The following is a 22,431-nucleotide window of genomic DNA, read 5'->3' on the forward strand; positions in this document are numbered from 1 at the left end:
ATCAAGAATGGAATGATCATATGGTAAGAATGTTGTCTTTGTTTTATATTGACATACAAAAACAATAATATTTATTTATTAATAAATAAAATAAAATAAATGGGGCCTAGAGAACTGGATATCCACATGCAAAAGAATGAAAGAGGATCCACATCTCACACCCTATACAAAAATTAACTTACAGTGTATCAAAGATCTAAACATTAAATCTAAGACCATAAAACTTTTGGAAGAAAATGTAGGGAAATATCTTATAACAAGAAGTGTTTTTCTAGACCTTACACCCAAAGCACAAGCACTGAAGAAAGAAAGAAAAAAATGGGAACTCCTCAAAATTAAACACTTTTGTGTATCAAAAAACTTTGTCAAGAAAGTAAGAAGATAGCCTACACAATGGGAGACAATATTTGGAAATGATATATCAGATAAAGGTCTAGTATCCAGAATATATACAGAGATTGTTCAATTCAACAACAAAAAGACAGACAACCCAATTACAAAATGGACAAAAGACAGGAACAGACACTTCTCAGAAAAGGAAATACAAATGGCCAAAAGGCACATGAAAAGATGCTCAACTTCCCTATTAGGGAAATACAAATCAAAATCACAATGAGCTATCATCTCACACCCACCAGAATGGCCATTATCAATAAAACAGAAAATGACAAGTGCTGGAGAGGATGTGGAGAAAGAGGCACACTTATCCAATGTTGGTGGGAATGTCAAATGGTACAACCACTCTGGAAGGCAGTTTGGCAGTTCCTGGGGAAGCTAAGTATAGAATTGACATATGACCCAACAATACCATTACTAGGTTCTACTCAGAGGACATGAGGGCAAGGACGAAAGCGGACATTTGCACACGAATGTTTATAGCAGCATTAGTTACAATTGCAGAGATGGAAACAGCCAAAATGTCCATCAACAGACGAGTGGCTAAACAAGCTTTGGTATATACATACGATGGAATATTAGGCAGCTGTAAGACAGAATAAAGTTATAAAGATATAACAACATAGATGGACCTTAAGGACATTATGCTGAGTGAGATTAGCCAGAAACAAAAGGACAAATACTGTATGGTCTCACTGATATGAACTGATATTAGTGAATGAACTTGGAGATTCAGTTGGTAACAGAGACCATCAGGAGATAGAAATAGGATAGATATTGGGTAATTGGAGCTGAAGGGATGCAGATTGTACAAAAAGACTGATTGTAAAAATTAAGAAATGGATGGCACAATACTACCTAATTGTAATACAATAATATTAGAACACTGAATGAAGCTGAATGTGAGAATGATAGAGGGAGGAGGCCTGGGGGCACAAATGAAATCAGAAGATATATGGTGAAGACTGAAATGGTATAATCTAGGAATGCCTAGAATGTATAATGATAGTGACTAAATGTACAAATTTAACAATGTTTTTGCATGAGGAAGAACGAAGGAATGTCAATATTGTAGGTTGATGAAAATAGATGGTAATTAATATTTTAAACTTTAACTTATGTGTAAGATTAAAGCAAAAAATGTTTTGTTACAAAATTTATATTTTGACTAGTGCATTTCCTAATATAACTTATGTGGGCAGCTTAATTGAACACCATAGTGCACGGATCCTTGAGTAGGGCATGAGATTTTCTAAGTTTGTCCTGAGTGGTGCCCCGATAAACCCCAGAGTGATTTGAACAGTGAATAAAAATATATTTGCAAAGTCCCCTTGGGGGAATGGTGAGAAAGGCAGAAAATTCAACTTCTCCAAGTGGAGAATTCTTGATATTCTCACAAGCAGTGGGTCCAACCAAAGCAGTAGGTTGAGCCCTCAATTTTGGGGTTTGTTCATATGAAAGTTAACCCTGCAAAGGATAGACTAAGCTACTGAAACTTAGGTCTAAGAGTCACTCCCAAAGAACCTCTTTTGTTGCTCCAGTGTGGCCTCTCTCTCGGCCAACAAGACAAGCAAACTCACTGCCCTCCCCCTCTCTATGTGGGACATGACATCCAGGGGTGTGGACCTTCCTGGCAATGTAGGATAGAAATCCTAGAATGAGCTGGGACTCAGCATCAAGGGATTGAATAAACCTTCTCAACCAAGAAGGGGAAGAGCGAAATGAGAAAAAATAAAGTGTCAATGGCTGAGAGATTCCAGAGTCAAGAGGTTATCCTGGAGGTTATTCTTACACATTATATAGATATCACCTTTTCAGTTGAAGTGTAAACGGAGAGGCTGGAGGGAACTGCCTGACAATGTAGAGCTATGTTCCAGTAGCCATGTTTCATGAAGATGATTGTATAATATAGCTTTCGCATGTGACTGTGATTGTGAAAACCTTGTGTCTGATGTTCCTTTTATCTATCTTATCAACAGATGAGTAAAACATATGGATTAAAAGTAAATAAATAATAGGGGGAATATATGTTAAAATAAATTTAGTAGATTGAAATGCTAGTGCTCAATGAAAGGGAGGAGTATGGGGTATGGTATGACTTTTTTTCTGTTTTCTTTTTATTTCTTTTTCTGAATTGATGCAAATGTTCTAAGAAACGATCATGATGATGAATATACAACTATGTGATGATATTTTGAGTTCTTGATTATCTATCAAGAATAGAATGATCATATGGTAAGAATGTTTGTGTTTATATGTTATATTTAAATAATTAATTTTAAAAAAGCATAAGTTTTCAATTGGTTCATCATACGTGTAGGCAGGAAATGTGTCAGCAACAGGTTTCTCCCCCTGAGAATACAGAAATAAGAAGATAATCCTTTGAGTTTTAACTATAAGACAAACATAATGGATCAGAGCCAAAGTGAGCAATCATACAGAGGTAGAATGAGCCCAGGCAGGCTCAAATGAAACAGGCCTGAATGTACTGACATATCTAAGGCATGTGGCCAGTCAGAGGCTGATGTGGAGAAACAACTACTGGCTGAGAATGTCTAGAATCATCCAAGGAAAAGATGATGATTTTTTCCTGGTCCACAAACGTGAACTTAAGGAGTTATAGTCCCATAGGAATACTAATGCATGAAGCAACCTGCTTCCCTTGCTCAGGCTCCATGCTCACCAAGTAACTGTCTGATCATAATTTGGCTTCTCAAGATTTGCCTAAAGGGAGAGAATAATTGATAGTTATAGTTCTTACAAATGAAAATAATTGACTTTTTTTTTTAGACCTCAGTTACTGTGAGCTTGGTTAATGTGAGTTTCACATGAGATCATTCCACTTTTCATGTGTTGACAAAGTGGATCTGTGAGCTTTTAAGGATCCTTACTGGGCTCTGGCCGAAACAAATTTGCCAAGGTGATGCCACCTATGAGTGGCCAATTGGCTTTCATCAAGTAAACATTCAACTCTGCTACCATCAGACCTTCTGTACCTGCACCATCCAGTAAGGTAGCCACCAGCCACAAGTGGCTATTGGATACTTGCATTCTGGCTAGCCCAAATTGTTATGTGCTCTACGTGTAAAATACACACCAGTTTCAGACTTACTACCGAAAAGTAGAATATAAAATCTCATTAATAATTGTTTTTCACATTGATCATATGCTGAAAGGATAAAGTAGATCTTTGATATACTGGGATAAATAAAAATTTTATTAAAATCAACTCCATCTGTCTTTTTTTTCCCTTTTTTCCTTATGGCTACTAGAAAATTGAAAATTACATATGTGGCTTGCATTTTATTTCTATTGGACAGCAAATACAACTTGTATTAGTGCTCACTGGAGGCACTAATGTCATATGCAGAACCCAACTAATGGAGTTTAGAGGCCTGAGCTCAAAGCTGACCTCGACTGTGTATCAGCCAGGACTCTGTGCAGACTCCAGATGTGGGCCTCAGCTTGCTAACTTGCAAAGTACAGATAACAGTAGACACTCCCATGGGATTGTGTCTGCACAGAGCGTTGAATGAACAAATACTTAATGTGTGAATGCAAAAGCCAAAAAGCTGAATCTTTGATTGCCTCATAACTTAGCTTTATGATTTCCACAGTCACAAGTTATAAGGTAAATATCAAAGAAAAAAATGTGAAAAGATAGGTTTTTATTCATCAAAAGTTAACAGCAACAGGCACATATTAAAATGAGTAGAGCAAAGCCTTTTACAAACGGCTTTACACTCAAGCTTTCTCCCAAGAAAATGGCTGTTGCAACAAACTGTAAACATAATTAATAAACAGTCTTTTACAGTAACAAGGGAAATACAAATGAACTAAAAGAAAGCACCGGTTTCTCTTAAAACTAGATTACAATTGTGCTTACTATACATAAAACAATTTAAAACAAATTACAAAAGTGGAATGTTTTCAGTTTAAAATTAGTCCTTAAATTTTGCCTAGAAAACATCTGTTCACATCAAAAGGCCCACCAAAGGGTAACGTTTCATCAAAGGGAGGGACAAGAAAACAATGCACTTTTTTCAAATCAAAACAAGAAGTTTGGTCACTTAGCTTTGTGCATAGTTTAAGGCAACTGGAGCAATCTATTACAGCTTACCTACCTTCCCCTCCCCCAAGTGTGGCTGCTCATTTAGGTCACATTCTAAAATAATAAATAAAAGCCTACATTTCAAATCCTTTCCCACATGGATAAATATAACACATGCACAGTCATACATGCACAAACATGCACAAAAACACACATCCATACATTCACACAAGGCATACCTCTCACTCACTGCAGCGAAAGGGACTTCAGTACCCTTGATCTGAAGGACACACTTCCCCATCCCACTTTATTTCAGATTGGCAAATACCCTGAGCTGATTATGGTGTTTTAAACATTCCACCTTTTTCTTGCATGTGCAGGTCAAGTGTACAGTAGTGAAAACAACATGCAATGTCTCCACTGCAGAATCATAATACAGCTAGGACACTGGTGTTCCTCCCCTCCCATCCCCAATTAAAAAGTAACAGGTTAAAAAAAAATTGCATTGCCAAACAGCACTGGAGTGAAAGCCTGGCAGAACTCTATCATAAATGCTCAGTCTCCAGTGTACAAAATAAAACTATAGCAAATGGGAGGCTTTGGTGGCATCCAAAGAAGAAAAAAGGCAAACCAGGGGGGAAAGAGCTGCAGTCTTAAGATTTGATCTTTAAAAAAATTTAGTGGTTCCTTCACAATCATGCTCCAAGGCAAATTTAGAACCAATATTTTCAGAGTTGATTTGTAAACATTGAGTCTTGCCAGAGGCAGCAGAGACTGGGCACTTCACATTTCCATTTTCTCAGACAGCTCAGTGGAAGGTACAGATACATATTGTTGCATCAGACTGGTTAAATTCCAAGAGAGCTCTGATGATAAATTCAGTTCAAGTTTCCCAGTTTGATGAATAACTAACTCTTCTAGTTTTCTTTGAAAAACACACGTGGCACACCACAAAACTTCCTCTGTTACTCCTTTTGGATTCTCTCCTGCTGGGCCTTGCATATTATTCAAGGTTTCACACCAAAGCCAAATGCATATTGCTATACGTTCAGGTCTAGTAATTAAAAAGCAGGTTCAAATATTCCAACAGAGGAAATCTTGGAAATAAATAATGCTGGCATCATTCACTTTTAACCTTGGCAGTCAAGTGTAAGTTCTTCCTCCTCAAGGCCCCATTTCACATTTCTAAAACTTCCCAGAGGCAGTATGTTCCACCTGGTTTTGAGGGTCATGATAACCGATTTTCCTGAGGTAATAACTGTGAGTTCAACTCCTCAAATGCAGTATCGGTGTCTTCGCTGCTGGACTGTTCCCTCTGCATTCCCTTCCAGCCAGCTTTATTCAGCCCCACGTGGCCAAGCATTGTCTGGGATAGAGCTGTATTTGAAAACCTGGCCCATTCCGTAAATAAAGGCTCCACTAGGTAAGTCATAAAACCTTGAGAAAATAAAAGGAAAAAGTTATTATCACATAGTCTGAAATTTTATCTTTAAAAGATCTATACAGTTAAGCTCTATTTCAGTACTACCTAAATTTTATTTTTCAAAAGATTTTAATATATATATATTATATAAATAAAATTTATGTATCATCACTGAAGAATCAATTCCTTCAGTAACTCAATGGACTTAATCTTAAGTGCAGGCAAAATGAAAAATATAGCAAATCTTTCCTTATTATTCCTCTCAGCTGCACAATCACATCCTTCTACACTAGCAAATGTGCAGGTGCAGTGGCTGTATCAACACTCAAAGGATACCAGTGCCTATCACAATTCAAGGACAGTTCTAACAAGAACAACTGAGGCTGAGACAAGACTGCAGAAGGGGACAAAGGCCTGAGCTGGCATGCCAGAAGCACTTAACTGCTCTCTCCCCTTGTTGATGGTAATTAAAACCTGGTCTTCATTGCAATTGGTCATCTTATTTAACTCATAGATTTACAAAGTCAAATCTCATGACAAAAAGTGAGTCTAAAAAGAACAGGGGAAATTAGTTCAGGAAATGATGAAAGCAAATACGAAAAGTATACCAACCAGGGCCCTCATTAATAAATAACTTTTATGACTGATCTCTTTAATTCACAACCATAAAAAGAAAATGAATAATTTCAAGATGTTTTACATCTTTAGGTTACACAGCACTCAGCTGCACATTATTTATAATGGCATTAATAAAAAAAAAAGTATCTTATACAGGTTAAAAGAAGCCTCCTAGAAAACAGCTTACCATTCAAACCACATTATATATCAGGAGGAATAAGTAACACTATTCTAAAATTTTAATCTGTTAGGGATGGGGAAAATACACATTCAAATTCTATTGTTGGTCCTCTAACGGTTTCAATTTTATTCCTATCTAAGGCTTTTTCTTTGCAGTAAAGACCATATGGACCATAGACAGTATAGGGTCCATTTAGCCCATGTGAAAACCTCACTGGAATTACAATGACTGCACCCATTCCATTTAATTAGAAAAGTCACCTAGGGTCTGATGGTACTGATCATAATTATGACATCTGAAACAAAACTTCCTTTCTTTCAATCATCCATTCCCTTCATACATATTTACTAAAACCCTACTGGGGCACGGTGCTGGGGTGCTGGGGATACAATAGTGAATAATATTGAAAGACAACACTCCTGTCCTTAAGGAGTTTATGTTCTCATGAGGAGACAGAAATAACAAATTTATGAAAGTTTCATTCTGCAGCCAAAGAACACATGAGCCTTTTGGCAGCTATGCTCACACCACTGCCCCACTGGGAGATTCCACCCAAACCTGTCTCTTCCATGTGGGAGAGATATAACTTAACTATGCATAGTTAAGTCATAAGCAGTTGGAGTTTGGTACCCAAATGCAAAACATTATTATTACAGGTTTTACATGATTTATCCTTATTTGATGCCTCCCATTGCTCCAACCAGTTCAGATCTCTTGGGATCCTGTTCCTAACATACAACAAATTAGCTATCACTTCTGATTCTATATGAACCTAAAATTTGTTTTAGGTCTTAATTTAAGTATTTAATAAAATGAAAAGGTCAGGGCCATGCACACAACCATACAGCACCCTCTAGGAGAGCAGGACTCTGCAATTAGCACCTCTTGAGCAAAGCTGATTATCAACTTGCTAATCTATATACTGTACCAGTCCACATGCCTGTCTCATCTTCACAGACAGCCCAGGATGCCTCGATGCCTCACTCTTACCCAGTACACTATATTTTCTTATTCAACAAAACTAGTATTCTTATCACAGGAGGGAACTGTGTTAACTAAATATGACTTATGAACTTATGCTCCTACTAATTGCTGTTTAGTGTAATGGTCTAGAGCCTGGGATCTGAGGACAGAAAGACCTGGATTTGAACCTCAATTAACACCTGTTAACTGTATGCACTGGGCAAACTACTTTATCTGAAAAGAGGATACTCGTGCAGTATCTGCCTCACCGGGCTGTTGTGAGAAGTCAGGAGATATCAACTATTCTCACCATTATTCCTGTCCCTATGATATTCCATTTTAGAACATTGTCCAACACTGACAACAAGAACAACAGTTAAGGGATCCAGCTTACGTTCCCTTTTAAAAATTGCAAAAATTTTTTAAACATAAATTAAAAATTATGTTCCCTTTTAAAAACTGCAAAAATTCCCTTTTAAAAATTGTTTACTGGGCGGGCCGCGGTGGCTCAGCGGGCAAAGTGCTTGCCTGCTATGCCGGAGGACCTCGGTTCGATTCCCGGCCCCAGCCCATGTAACAAAAACGGAGAAACAGAATACAATAAAACAAGAAAATGTTTAAAAAAGATGTTTCCCTTTCTTCCTTCCTTCCTTCCTTCTATCCTTCCTTCCTTCTCTCTGTCTTTCCTTTAAAAAAAAAAAAAAAAAAAAAAAAAAAAAAAAAAAAAAAAAATTGTTTACTGTCCATTTTTGGCACCCTCCTTTCTGCAAAATTCCTCAAAGACCACCAAAAGAAGTTCTCTGACCTGCAAGTTCTCTCTTTAAACTAGGGAGTAATTATTCAGGCAAAAAGACAGTTATTTTAAGTAGTTGCAATGAGTTGACTACCATTCATTCACCCATCTTCTTTCCCTTTTGCCAATATCTTATCTATTCTTTTTTGAATATGAGGATTTTTCTACTTGAGAATCAAAACAAAAGAAGTATTTCTTATCTGTTTTAAGTATCCCCCCAAATGCATGACATCCCTTCTGCCGACCTCAGCATTTCTGGGCAGTCTTAGCTCTCCTGGTACCATGCCTACACTTCTTGCCCCACTCCTGGACCCAGGCTCTTGTCTCCATCTTCTGTACCTATCATCCCTGTGCAATCAAACCAGTGACTACCACTTTCTTCCACATGAGAATCCTTTGCAATTACACTTCTGAATTTCTGACTCCATAGTATGATTTTTTTTCATGTAGCACTGTTTTCCTTTCAGAGTATTATGCCACAATAGTACGCAATCCTCTGAATTTCTTTTTAAAGTCTGCATACAAATTTTACTTTGTTCAATCTAATTCTCAAAATCCCTACTCAATACTATTTACCAAATTAAATTCCTCCCTCAGTACCTTGCTGGGTCATCCCTCTGACATCTCCTCTGTCACCTCCCACTTTACAGCTAAACCCTAGCATATGCAATCCTAGCCAATTCTTCCTATGCTCTTCAACCTATGTGCATGTCAGTCACAGCACATTTCATCATGGTTTCTATTACAGTTTTAATTCACTTAACAAATAGTCTGTAAGGGCCCCATGCTCCTAGGGTACTGTGCTAAGCTTCCGGAACACACAAAGATAAGGCACTGCTCTCAGATTTCTGAGAGATGAGGAAAAAGTGCTTGAAAGCCTGGAAGAGGAATGTTGAATTCTGCCTGGAAAGAGTGACAGGTGGCTGCTGGAGCAGATGACATCTGAGCTGAGTCTTCAAGAAAAAGGAATATATTAGGTAGAAGGGAAGAGCTGACAAAGCATGAAGAATGAAAGAGCATCACGTACTTGAGAAACACTGAAGAGTCTCAAGTTGTTGCAGGTAAACTGAGGGGAAAATTGTGGGTGAGAAGACTGAAGAGAGAAGCCAAGGCTGGATTATGGAGAGGCCAATATAATAGGTTGGGGAGCTTAGATTTACTCTAAGAGACAGTGATAAAAGAATCAGAAAAGTAAGCAGTGACGGAAACTAGTCTTCACATTATGACCATGCTCGAGGTTGCCCTTTTTCAGGTTACTGGCAATTCCAGATTGATGCAAAAGAAACCTCCACATGGGCAGAAAACAAACTCTTCCAGTTTTAAAATAGGAACCAATTTATTGCTGACTGCTCTGAAAAATTACTTTTTATGACCTAATAATATTCAGTGAGAGTAAGTTATACAAGCCATAACAAAGAAAAATAAGGGTAAAATTTCTGAAGTTATTTTTAAAAATAGAAATGAACACAAGTTTAAATTTTCATATTTCAAATGTATTTTTCTTTGTAACAAAATTAAAATCAGTGGTATTTTTCTAACTAGCTGATTCTAAATATGTATAGTTACCAATCTGGATGTTGGCGATAGATTCAGTTTGACGATCACAAAATGGACTCACTCCCAAGTGATATTTTTTTTCTATATCTCCTATAAATTTAAAAAAGAGATAGGAATATTAATATGGAACATAACTTTTGGTTAAACATATAATAAATTTTCATCTTAACCTGCAAATTTCTCAGAAAAACATTAACATACTTAGTCTTTGAAGGAGGATAAATGGCTTCTAAATTAATTCTTTTTAAGTTACTCACATTCAGAAAAGACTGACAAGCTGATATCCTATTTTAAATGAAGGAAATGGAAAACTTTTATAGATGCTACCCTAAGATTATAATTCTGTCAGCATTTTAATTTTTAAAAAATTTTTTTATTGATAAATCTTAGCACACATACAGTCTATAATCAATGGCTCATAATATCATCACACAGGTGTGTATTAATCACCATGATCGTTTTTAGAACATTTGCATCACTCCAGAAAAAGAAATAAAAAGAAAAAAATCATACATCCCATACCCCCTGCCCCTCCACCCAATTTATTTTAGCATTTTAATTTAAAGTTTATATTTCTAAAAGGAAGGTGGATAAAATGATCCTCAGTTCCTGGCATTAGATCACAAAAATGTTTTACATGGACCTCTGGCCAGGCTCTTCACAGTAACAAGAATGGAGCAAGTCCAGGGACTAGCCAACCAGGCAGGGAAATCCACTGTATCTTCACAGTAAAATTTCCAACCTGATATGTCCAAAAATGCATACAGCCATCTGATCATTCCAAAAGAAGACTACTACTTTCAAAACATGCTCAATTTGTACATTAGTTATCTATCCATCTACTGTGATTTATCACTAAATAGAGCTAGTGTCTACTGCTACACTCCTAACAACACTTGAGTTCTTTATTTTATTCATGATACTAACAAATGAACTGCATGAATTATCACTTAATACTGTTAACTTACCTTGATGGAAGAATTCTTCTGTTACTTTTTCACTCCACTGCTTGCTCAGTTCCCAGGTCCGACATGGGTTACAAATATCAGCACATTTCAATGCCATCTAGAAAACAAAATATTAAAATTTGTTTATAGAAAATTCAAAGATATTCTTTCTAATAATGGAAAGAGACAGTTTTGAAAAAAGAAAGGAAACATTCCAACAGAAAAATTCATTGTCTTTTGCCATAATTTTATGATGCTTTTGCTCTAGCGATAACTTTCTGCAGATATGCTGATGAAGAAGCTGTAAGACTGCTAACCAAATTATATGTGCTTGATAATACCAAAGAGCCAAGCACAAGGGCAGTCTGGATCAACCATAAAGCTATGAATAAATCATCCAATTCTAGCTCCTATTTTTCAGATGTGAGAACTAGGTGAAATAAAATGCTGTTTTTGACTGATACTCTAATCATAAAAGTATTTTAGAAAATCTTGAATATGTCAAACAAAAAAGCCATGTACCTTCCTATATAACATTCAGCCAATGATTTCCTCCTGGAAAATGTGCATATGAATTCAATTTCCCAGCCTTCCCTTTAAAATTTCACCAACTGTGAAAGACTACTATGCTAGAACATTTCACTCTTACTTGGACAGTCACATGACTTATCCTAAAAACAGTATCTTTTCAAGCCCCATTGTTTTTTTTGTTTTGTTTTGTTTTATTTCTGCATGGGCAGGCACCAGGAATCAAACTTGGGTCTCCGGCATGGCAGGCAAGAACTCTGCCTGCTGAGCCACCGTGGCCCTCCCTCAAGCCCCATTTTACCTGTAAAACTAAGTGCCGATGACTGGTGTCTTCTAGATGTAAGTCCCCTCTATCCAAATGGGATCTAAACAATGATAGATACTCATTCTGACGGCTGATATCTGTGGCTAGTATCAGAGCACCTATCTGAGTCTCCATTTGTTGCCTGGAATTAGAGAAATATGAAGAGAAAATTTAAGACTTTCAATGAAATGGTTACTCCTTGATACTTTTTCCCCTTTGGCTTCCATTTTGGCAACTGAGATCTGAGATGCAGAAGGAAAATTTAAGTAGAGATAATAAATAATCCATTCAATAACTGACTCCTGATTTCTATATGACTACTGACTCTGACAGACTCTAAGATTCCTGAATAAATCATGTGGAAATTCCATTCAACAATTTAGTAAAGTTTAGATTCAACTATATTTTCAGGATTAAATTCAAGAATAAATTAATGAGCTGTATAGTGATATGCAATTTTTCTGAAAGGGAAAAGGCAACCTGTTAATGCAAATAACAAAGAAACATTATATCATTTAATAAATTGCCTCAAGTCAAAAAAACAAGAGAGAATTATTTTAAAAAGTCCTGCCTCTAAAAACAAAAACAAAACACAAAAAACAATGGGCCAAGATAAAGATTACTTTGCATAATGGTGAGCAAAGAGCTGATTTAAAATGTTATGAGTAAGGCTCACAATACTGAATATTAATAAAACAAACACTAAATGAAGACAAAAACAAAAATATGCTATTATGTAGTGTTCCTCATTTTCAGTTTTTATTTTTCAAAAATCTGAGTATTTGATACGGTTAATCATTAAATGCAAAACACGATAAAACAGGAATATAAGGAAGCAAATGTTTTCATCTGCTTTAGCCAAGAATAAGATAAATTTATATACACAAACACTGTATGGGTGAAGGAATTTTTATATTTAAACTACAGCAAGAAAGAATTTTACTTACCAGAAGTACCATCCTATTGTCATAACTCCAAATGGTATCCACGAATAAAGATTTAAAAAAATAAAATTCAGCTTTTTTCTTATGGTTAATTACACAAAACACTTAGCTTTTTATAAAGTTGTTTTAAATTATGAAGGGGGAAAAGGAAAGAACAATGATAATAATTTAAATTTTAACACCCAAATGTGTTTTATGACACACCATTTTTCTAGACTTAGATGGTTTATAATGCTTCTATAAGGTTTTATTATATCTGTCTTCTCTCCGTGCTAACATTAATAAAAGCCTGCATTTGTGGACCTTTTGACAATGACATGAGACTTTGTTAACAACCAAACATCATTTCGGGCTTATTTACATTAATGCTTCTAATTAGGCTCTCAAAACAGGTCTAACATTAAATTATCTGTTTTAAAACATTAGTATTTTGTTATTCCATTCATTAATTTATCCAACCTGTAGCTCAAGAAGTGATTCCATGATCAGGTTATTTAGGATATAAAACATTCTCTTTACTTTCTTAGAAGTTTTGAGACCTTCCCAAAACAGATTTTAATGCTTTAATGTTTACCCTCTATCCAATGTATCTTTCAGACCTTAAGGTTTTATTTGGTTGATTGTAAAATGGAATATGTAATACCTATTTATGTTAAGTCAGGTAAACTGTGACTAGGCCTTTATGTATTTGAAATGATTTTATAGTACTTTAGTACTATACCATTGTATTGTATTGTATTTAGTATTATACTATTGCTATAAAATTTTTAAATCATGTTTTTATTAAAAAGTTAAACAAAAACTGAAAACTTTGGAACACCTGAATATATATTTAATGTAAGTTTTCAAACTCTGAAATCACTTTGTCAACTTAATTTCCATAATTCATAGCAAATGAACTGGGCTTGCTCAACATACCTGTGTTCTACTGGCAGGTGTGAAAATAAACCAGATTCTCTCAATAGCCCCACTGCAGATCTCCAGTGGTGATTTTCCAATACTGAGGTATTCTACAAATCAAAGTGCATTTCTCAGTTATTTAATGGTTAATCTCTTTCTGAACATAAATAATTGTAAGTAATATTAACCTGGTTAAAATTCTAACAGCCACTGAGAATTTATGTTTACAATTTTCATTTCTTCAAACTATGTAAATTTTCCAGAATACAAAAAAAAAAAAAGTATATTATGTTGATGATAAAATTGCACTAACCTTGTATAAAGTTGCCAAGTAATGGTTAGTTTTAATAAGGAAAGGCTGATTAACACCTGGATGATCCAGATCATGAGTGGCAGCTGCGATTAAGCTCAGCAAGATATCCCAAGGAGTTACAGAACTGGCAAGCTAAAATATGACAAAAGACCGATTAATCACAAAACATATTTGAAATAAATTTTGTCCCATTACAACAGTTCTAAATTAGCCACAGATGGCCATATTAGCAGTCTCCTCTTTCAAAAAAAAAAAAAAACCAAACTTTTTTTTTCTGGCACATCGCTCATCAACACCGAGTGCCTGCCAGTGGCGGCCTTGTCCTGACATGACAGGGAGACAGGAGTGGCAGAACAGTGTCTGTCTTCACAGAGCTCACCGAGATCTTCAATAAGCCTAGTTCACATGGCCAATGACATATAAAACACTGATTTTGGAATTAATGGCTTCAAAATGACAAATTTTCATTTCAAAATGAAATCACACAGCTTTGCTTATATTACTGCAGCTATCAGCAAACACAAGACCTATAACTTTGAGGCTGTTTCCTAAATCAGTTATGGGCTTTCAATAATATAATCTAAAATGCAAGATAATTATGTTTTTAAAATTTATTATGTAATAATGCAAGTGGACGTCAATGCCAAGTCTGTAATAAATTCCTCTCCCAATGGACACATTCAAAACAAGTGTACACAATGTAGTCAGATCAGAAAAGGAAGTCTTGTAAGTTAGCAATTGTAATTGTTACTCAATAATCATAACTATTTTGGTACAATAATCTCAATAAATAAAAGATTATTAAATCACAATTTTTCAATGATAAAAAAACAATCGCCTTGAGCATCTCACTCACTTCTCACCAACACATTTTCTAGCAAACTCTCACTTGCCTTTCAAGGCCCAGCTCTACTGACAACCCCACCCCCACCTTACTCCCTGCTTCTAGGCCCTGCTCCCAGGTAAATGACAAATGACTGATCTGTGTTACTACAGCACTTTACACATCCCACCAGAGCATATTTTTATTTAGGTTTATGTTAAGGCAATGCTCTCTAAACTTTTATGATAATGTGCCCTGTCAGCAAAAAATTTTGAGCATCCATCATCAATATATATATGTTTACTTATAGACTATACTGCAGATTTAACTTAAGTTGCACATTACAAACATGGATCAGAATTAAAATTTTAAAAAAGATGAACTATAAAAATAAATTTAATGGCAGGGTGCCCCGAATTGTTAAAAGTATCTTGAAGAAAAAAAAGCTGGAGGTCTCATGCTGCCTGACTTTAAGGCATATTATGAAGCCACAGTGGTCAAAGCAGCATGGTACTGGCATAAAGATAGATATATTGACCAATGGAATTAAATAGAGTGCTCAGAGATAGACCCTCTCATCTACGGACATTTGATCTTTGATAAGGCAGTCAAGCCAACTCATTTGGGACAGAACAGTCTCTTCAATAAATGGTGCCTAGAGAACTGGATATCTATATGCAAAAGAACGAAAGAGGACCCGTATCTCATACCCTATACAAAAGTTAACTCAAAATGGATCAAAGATCTAAACATTAGGTCTAAGACCATAAAACAGAGGAAAATGTAGGGAGATATCTTATGAATCTTATAATTGGAGGCGGTTTCATGGACCTTACACCTAAAGCAAAATCACTGAAGAAAGAAAGAAATAAATGGGAGCTCCTCAAAATTAAACACTTTTGTGCATCAAAGAACTTCATCAAGAAAGTAAAAAGACAGCCTACACAATGGGAGACAATATTTGGAAACGACATATCAGATAAAGGTCTAGTATACAGAATTTATAAAGAGATTGTTCAACTCAACAACAAAAAGACAGCCAACCCAATTACAAAATGGGAAAAAGACTTGAACAGGCACTTCTCAGAAGAGGAAATACAAATGGCCAAAAAGCACATGAAGAGATGCTCAATGTCCCTGGCCATTAGAGAAATGCAAATCAAAACCACAATGAGATATCATCTCACACCCACCAGAATGGCCATTATCAACAAAACAGAAAATGACAGGTGCTGGAGAGGATGTGGAGAAAGAGGCACACTTATTCACTGTTGGTGGGAATGTCAAATGGTGCAACCACTGTGGAAGGCAGTTTGGTGGTTCCTCAAAAAGCTGAATATAGAATTGCCATATGGCCCAGCAATACCACTGCTAGGTATCTACTCAGAGGACTTAAGGGCAAAGATCACAAACGGACATTTGCACACCAATGTTTATAGCAGCATTATTTACAATTGCAAGGAGATGGAAACAGACAGAATGTCCATCAACAGATGAGTGGCTAAACAAACTGTGGTATATACATGGATGGAATATTATGCACCTCTAAGACAGAATAAACTTATGAAGTATGTAACAACATGGATGGACCTTGAGAACATTATGCTGAGTGAGACTAGCCAAAAACTAAAGGACAAATACTGTATGGTCTCACTGATATGAACTGACATTAGGGAATAAACTTGGAAATGTCATTGGTAACAGAGACCATCAGGAGATAAAAATAGGGTAAGATAGTGGGTAATTGGAGCTGAAGGGATACAGACTGTGCAACAGGACTGGATATAAAAACTCAGAAATGGACAGTACAATACTACCTAACGATAATGTAATTATGTTAAAACACTGAATGAAGCTGCATGTGAGAATGATAGAGGGAGGAGGGCTGGGAGACATAAATGAAATCAGAAAGAAAGATAGATGTTAAAGATCGAGATGGTATAATCTAGGAATGCCTAGAGTGTATAATAATAGTGAAATGTATAATGTACAAATTTTAAAAATGTTTTTGCATGAGGAAGAACAAAGGAATGTCATTATTGCAGGGTGCTGAAAATAGATGATAATTAATACTTTAAAATGTCACCTTATGTGTGAGACTAAAGCAAAAAATGTTTATTTGTTACAAAATTTAGATTTTGACTAGAGCATTTCCTAATATAACTCATGTAGATAGTTTGATTGAATGTTATAAGTACTCGGAATCTCAGGTAGGACATGAGATTTTGTTGGTTTGTCCAGAGTGATCCCCCGATGAATCCCAGAATGATTTGATCAGTGACTGGAAAAGTATTTGCAAGCCCCCTTTGGGGAATGGTGAGAGTGGGGAGAAATTCAACTTCCCCAAGTTGAATTCTTGATATTCTCACAGGCAGTGTGGACAACCAAATCTATAAGCTGAGCCCCCAGGCTTGGGGTTTGTTCACATGAAACTTAACCCCACAAAGGATAGGTCAAGTCTACTTAAAATTTAGGCCTAAGAGTTGCCCCCAAGAGAGCATCTTTTGTTGCTCAAATGTGGTCCCTCTCTCCAGCCAACACGATGAGCAGTCTCACCGCCCTCCCCCTCTCTGCGTGGGACATGACTCCCAGGGGTGTGGACCTTCCTGGAAACGTGGGACAGAGATCCTGGAATGGGCTAAGACTCAGCATCAAGGGACTGAGAAATACCCTAGAATGAGCTGAGAATTAACATCAAGGGATTGAGAGAAACTTCTCAACCAAAAGGGGGAAGAGTAAAATGAGAAAAAGTGTCAATGGTTGAGAGATTCCAAACAGAGTCGAGAGGTTATCCTGGAGGTTATTCTTACGCATTAAGTAGATATTACCTTGTTGTTCAAGATGTAGTGGAGAGGCTGGAGGGAATTGCCTGAAAATGTAGTGCTGTGTTCCAGTAGCCACGTTTCTTGATGATTGAACAATAATATAGCTTTCACAATGAGACTCTGTGAATGTGAAAACCTTATGTCTGATGCTCCTTTTAGCTACTATATCAACAGAAGAGTAGAACATATGGAATAAAAATAAATAATAGGGGGAACAAATGTTAAAATAAATTCAGTTTGAAATGCTAGTGGTAAATGAAAGCGAGGGGTAAGGGGTATGGTATGTATAGTCTTTTTTTTCTCTATTATCACTTTATTTCTTTTTCTGTTGTCTTTTTATTTCTTTTTCTAAATCGATGCAAATGTACTAAGAAATGATGAATATGCAACTACGTGATGATATTAAGAATTACTGAGTGTATATGTAGAATGGAATGATATCTAAATGCTTTGTTAATTTTTTTTAATTAATAAAAAAAGTTTAAAAAAAATAAATTTAAATCAAATTCTAGTATTTTCTTTCTGTGCCAGGATGAATCATCCTCACCACTCCCTGGACTGATTTCATCTCAGTCTGAGGGTCTGAATTCACTGTAAGACTGTAAGCTTTTCTTTTCTTTTTTTAATCTAGTGACATGCATCTCAAAATTTCCCATTTTAACTACTTTCAAGTGTGTTGTAAGCTTTTCGAAGGAAGAAAATGTGTGTGTCTTATAAATATGTACTACATTAAGCAATATGCAAAAGTATTCTTATCAATGATAACTAAAACCGAGTGGGAAGTATGAGAAGAAAAGACATACACTATCCTAGCATAATTCAATAATCCAGAATTAAGCATATTAAAAAATTAGCATAGGACTATACACATGACATCAAACCATATCCGGTACAATAGAGTTAACCATTTAAAAACATAAAAATGAAAAGAAGCAACTGAATATATATATATGTTTTTGGCATGTGCAAGACTCTGGGAACTGAAGCCACTGAATGTTTTTAAAAGGGGAGTTTTAAGTTTGAAAACAAAGAAATTATACATGTGAAAAAAGAGAAATTTGTGCAAAAATGTTGTTACACATAAAAAATTATCAAAATTTTGAGTATCATAATGTAGACATAGTATTCAATGGCACTAACACAACTCAACGTGGATAAAAAAGACATATTACTTCAATTCCTGTAATTGTATCTGATAATACCTGACAGTCAAGAAGAGTCATGCAAAGTAAGGAGAAATTGCAAATCGTCTAATATAAATGAAAATCAGATTTCACTTCCACCTGAGTCCTTTTTGCAGTAAAACAAGAAAATGAGTAAGTGGTGAATTTTTCCATGTTCTGATGAAAAATCTCACTGTTTTCATCATTTGCTAGTATTACACTGATTTCCCACTACAGTATTTATTGCAAATGTCTAATTCATTTAATACAGGACTTCAATTAATTTCAAAATAATTTCAGCATCAATGGTATGGGAAAATATAAGGAAAAAAGACATAATTAAAATTCAAAGGGTAACAATAGACTAGGGGAAATTTTTTGTAGCAAATGATGAAGATCTAAACAGACATTTCTCCAAATAGGAAATATAAGAGAAAAAAATATGGCTCAGCTCCATTTTCAAGTTGGCAACAACTGGCATGACCTGACTTAGTGTTAGCCTGTTTCCTCTACTATCCCACCAGAACTGAGATGCCAAGAGAAAAGAGTCCTGATGTAGGGTTAGGGATAACATGGAATTTTAGAAACTCAGGAACAGAAAACTTCCAGGGGCAAACACGGCTTTCTTTAACATCAACAGGACTAAGATGGAGATTGCCAAATCTGTATCTCCAGTTCTGACTTCTCTGCTACACTTCAAACTTTTTTATCCAACTGTCTACTAGACATCTCTGTTTGGATGTCTTACAAATACATTTAACTCCACAAATCCAAAATGGAAGTCATCCAACTTGCTCCTCTTTCTCTCTATTCCTTATCTCAGAGATTTCCATTCTCTGCTCAACTGCCCAAACCAGTCTTCATCAACTCTCTCTTTCCCAAAAATGTATTCAACCACATACTGTTAATTCTAATGCTCCAGAGATCTTAAAACCCATCACCATCCATTTCTCTCTTTCCCCACGGCTACTCCCCCACCCTGGGCCACTGTCATCTCTTCCATGGAAAGCTGAACTAGCTCCTGACAGGTGGTAATGTTTCTGGTCTTGTTCGATTTGATTTTCATACCACAGTCAGGTTGATATTCCAAAGTCTCCTGCTTTCCTTCCACAGTTCCCTATTAATTGATTAAAACCAGACTAACCCTTTCCTGCCCTCATGGAGCTATCTCAGAATAATGCCAAACATCTTAACATAGCTTCCCTTGATCTGGACTTTGCTTGTCTCTAGCCTCTCTCTCCATGGTCACCCTAACTCTCTAGTTTGCACTTAAAAATACAACCACATTTGGAAATGTTATCAACCTAAATCTCATTCTTTCGAAGGGAGCGTCTGATCTTGAATCAAGTCACCAGTTTTTAAAGGAAAGTATATGAAAGTAAATTAAAGGCATTTTTCGGATTTGACCCAGGTAAAATTTGTTCTCTTACCTTCGGTTCCTTTAAGTAACAGTGCATGGCCTGAGTGACGTCTGCAGCATGGACTGCGTTGTGGTAAGGGTTCTGACTGTGGTAATCCTCTTGAATCAGAACTGCATCAAAGAAAAATGTTCCCAGTGTCATCGTAACGGGGACATAGGCAAATACAAAAGTTGTGAAAATTATGGATTGTCCATTTATACTCCTCATGTAGATTTAAGCCCAAGTTGTTCAGATCGAGGGACATGATAATCACATCATAACTCACATGTGCATTCAAAGAATCAATACCAATCTGATGCCTAACCTAAATGAAACTTTTTTTTTTTTAACACGGGCAGGCACCAGGAATCAAACCTGGGTCTCTGGATGGCATGTGAGAATTCTGCCACTGAGCCAACATCGCATTGCCTCCTAAATGAAATATTTTTAATGATAATTTGTGAAAGAAATATTTCCTTTTGTATTTCTTTTTATTTTAAATGTGAATCTGTAATGATGCCAAATTCCTCTGACTCTTTAATTTATAAGGGTTTCTCATTTTAAGAAAAGCAGTACAATTAATTCGATAAATATTTATCGTGCCAGGCACTGTTCAGGTGCTAGAAATTCAGAAGTGAATAAAAGCTAGCAAAAATCTTTATGAAGCTATAGTATCACAGTCATCGGAGTATATGACAACAACCCAATTAGCACATCATCCATCAATTAAGGCTTGGCCTGGAATTTATTTTCTGGAAGAAGGGATGAACGTTCTGTGAATGCTGCCCTTTTGGTTCAGTTTCCTTTTGCAGCATTACGAAAGAGCAGACTAGGGCTGTGAGCTGTCCCCAGAATAAGACAGCACTACCTGACTCAAGCCTTACCCTGGCTGGCCCTCACGTGGGGGAAATACAAGCTGCTGGAGAATGTAAAAACACCATCAGAATTCCATACTCACTTTGATTCCATTTTTAAAAATAGCCTTATTAACATCTATTTTATATGTTTTATAATGTACAAAATATATTAGTATAGTTTTAGAGGAATACAACTTATAAGTAAATATGCACTGAAAAGTTTCTCAAAAGTTTTAGCTAATAAATTTATCTTATTTTGGTTCTTAAGTGGAAAGCAATATTATCACCATTTTGGAAAAATGATAAAGAATCTTCATACTACCTATTTTTTCCTAAGATATTTCCTTATTTGGTAAAATCCTTTTAAGTTTTTTCTAACAATATTATGTAAATATCACCCTACTCAATTAAACATATTCTCTTATGAACATTTCAAAATTTACCCTCCAAGATAATCTTTAAAATCTACTGTCAAGAGATTTCAGGAAGAGAACAAGAGAGGAGCTCTCAGTGCAATGCACCCAATCTTTTAAAGTTTTAGCCTTCAAAAGTTTAGAGTAATACTGAAATTGTGTCATCTTTATGTGCTCAATAGAAGAGACTGATTGTAGTATTATCCCAATTCATTCCCTGTATCTGTGTGACTGTGCAGCACTTCTCTACCCCCCACCCCCCCAACATGATATGCTTTGACCGATAGCAAGTGGTGGAAGCATAAGTGTACCCATTCACACCCTGGGTCTCAGGAGGCCTGTGCATGTCTGCTCTATCTTGGAAATTTGCCACTGCCATCTGAAAAAGCTCGGCTTGTTGTGAAATACATACATTTTTCTTTTTTGTTCTTAATGTGAACCTATTATATGGTACCAAACTCTTCTCTTCTTTTAACATGAGAGATCATGTAAAGCAAAACCAAGTCAGGCCAGTTGTCCCAGCTGAAGTCCCAGGCAAGATCTGTAAAGCCAATCTGCAGCTCACTGGGTCACCAATTACATGCACAGAACTGAGCCCAGTCAGTCCAGTCAAAACTGGACATAGCATTCAACTGACCTGCAGACTCAGGAGCTAGATAAATACTTGTTGGGCTTGGTGTTTTAAAGTCACTAAATTTGGGGGTGGTTTGTTATACAGACATACTTAATTGTAATAACCAATATAAAATGTAAACAAGTTCCTGTATAAATCCTGTTACTACTAAAAGGGTTAGATCACTTACCTAAAAATCTACGTAGTTTCATCATATCTAAGTGGAAGTACTCAATTAATCCATGAAGACTAAATAAATGAAAGGTTAAATTTACTAGACTATTTCCTAAAAAGAAAGAAGAGAGACTATATTAGAAGGAAGTTCAAACTAATGTGATTGCACTATGCTCCCAAATGTGGATTTTGAATACAAAACATGGAAAGAGAGTGCTAATTCTCCTTTTGTCTACAGAAAATCT

General features: G+C 36.0%; 1 protein-coding gene across 3 annotated transcripts in view; it reads right to left on the minus strand.

Annotated features, from left to right (window-relative positions):
• Positions 1-4,047: 4,047 nt before the first annotated feature.
• PDE7A (phosphodiesterase 7A) overlaps positions 4,048-22,431 on the minus strand; it is a 140,132-nt gene continuing 121,748 nt past the window's right edge. For all 3 annotated transcript variants that reach the window (XM_077166889.1, XM_077166886.1, XM_077166887.1), the window contains exons 6-13: positions 22,203-22,298; positions 20,160-20,260; positions 13,919-14,050; positions 13,624-13,715; positions 11,759-11,903; positions 10,951-11,047; positions 9,992-10,072; positions 4,048-5,884 (exon numbers count right to left, since the gene is read on the minus strand). In XM_077166889.1, coding sequence (XP_077023004.1) covers positions 5,676-5,884; positions 9,992-10,072; positions 10,951-11,047; positions 11,759-11,903; positions 13,624-13,715; positions 13,919-14,050; positions 20,160-20,260; positions 22,203-22,298 — 953 coding nt within the window. In that variant the 3' untranslated portion in view covers positions 4,048-5,675. The remainder of the gene's footprint in view (positions 5,885-9,991; positions 10,073-10,950; positions 11,048-11,758; positions 11,904-13,623; positions 13,716-13,918; positions 14,051-20,159; positions 20,261-22,202; positions 22,299-22,431) is intronic.

Source organism: Tamandua tetradactyla, chromosome 6 (assembly GCF_023851605.1).
Source record: "Tamandua tetradactyla isolate mTamTet1 chromosome 6, mTamTet1.pri, whole genome shotgun sequence".
Taxonomy (NCBI): domain Eukaryota; kingdom Metazoa; phylum Chordata; class Mammalia; order Pilosa; family Myrmecophagidae; genus Tamandua; species Tamandua tetradactyla.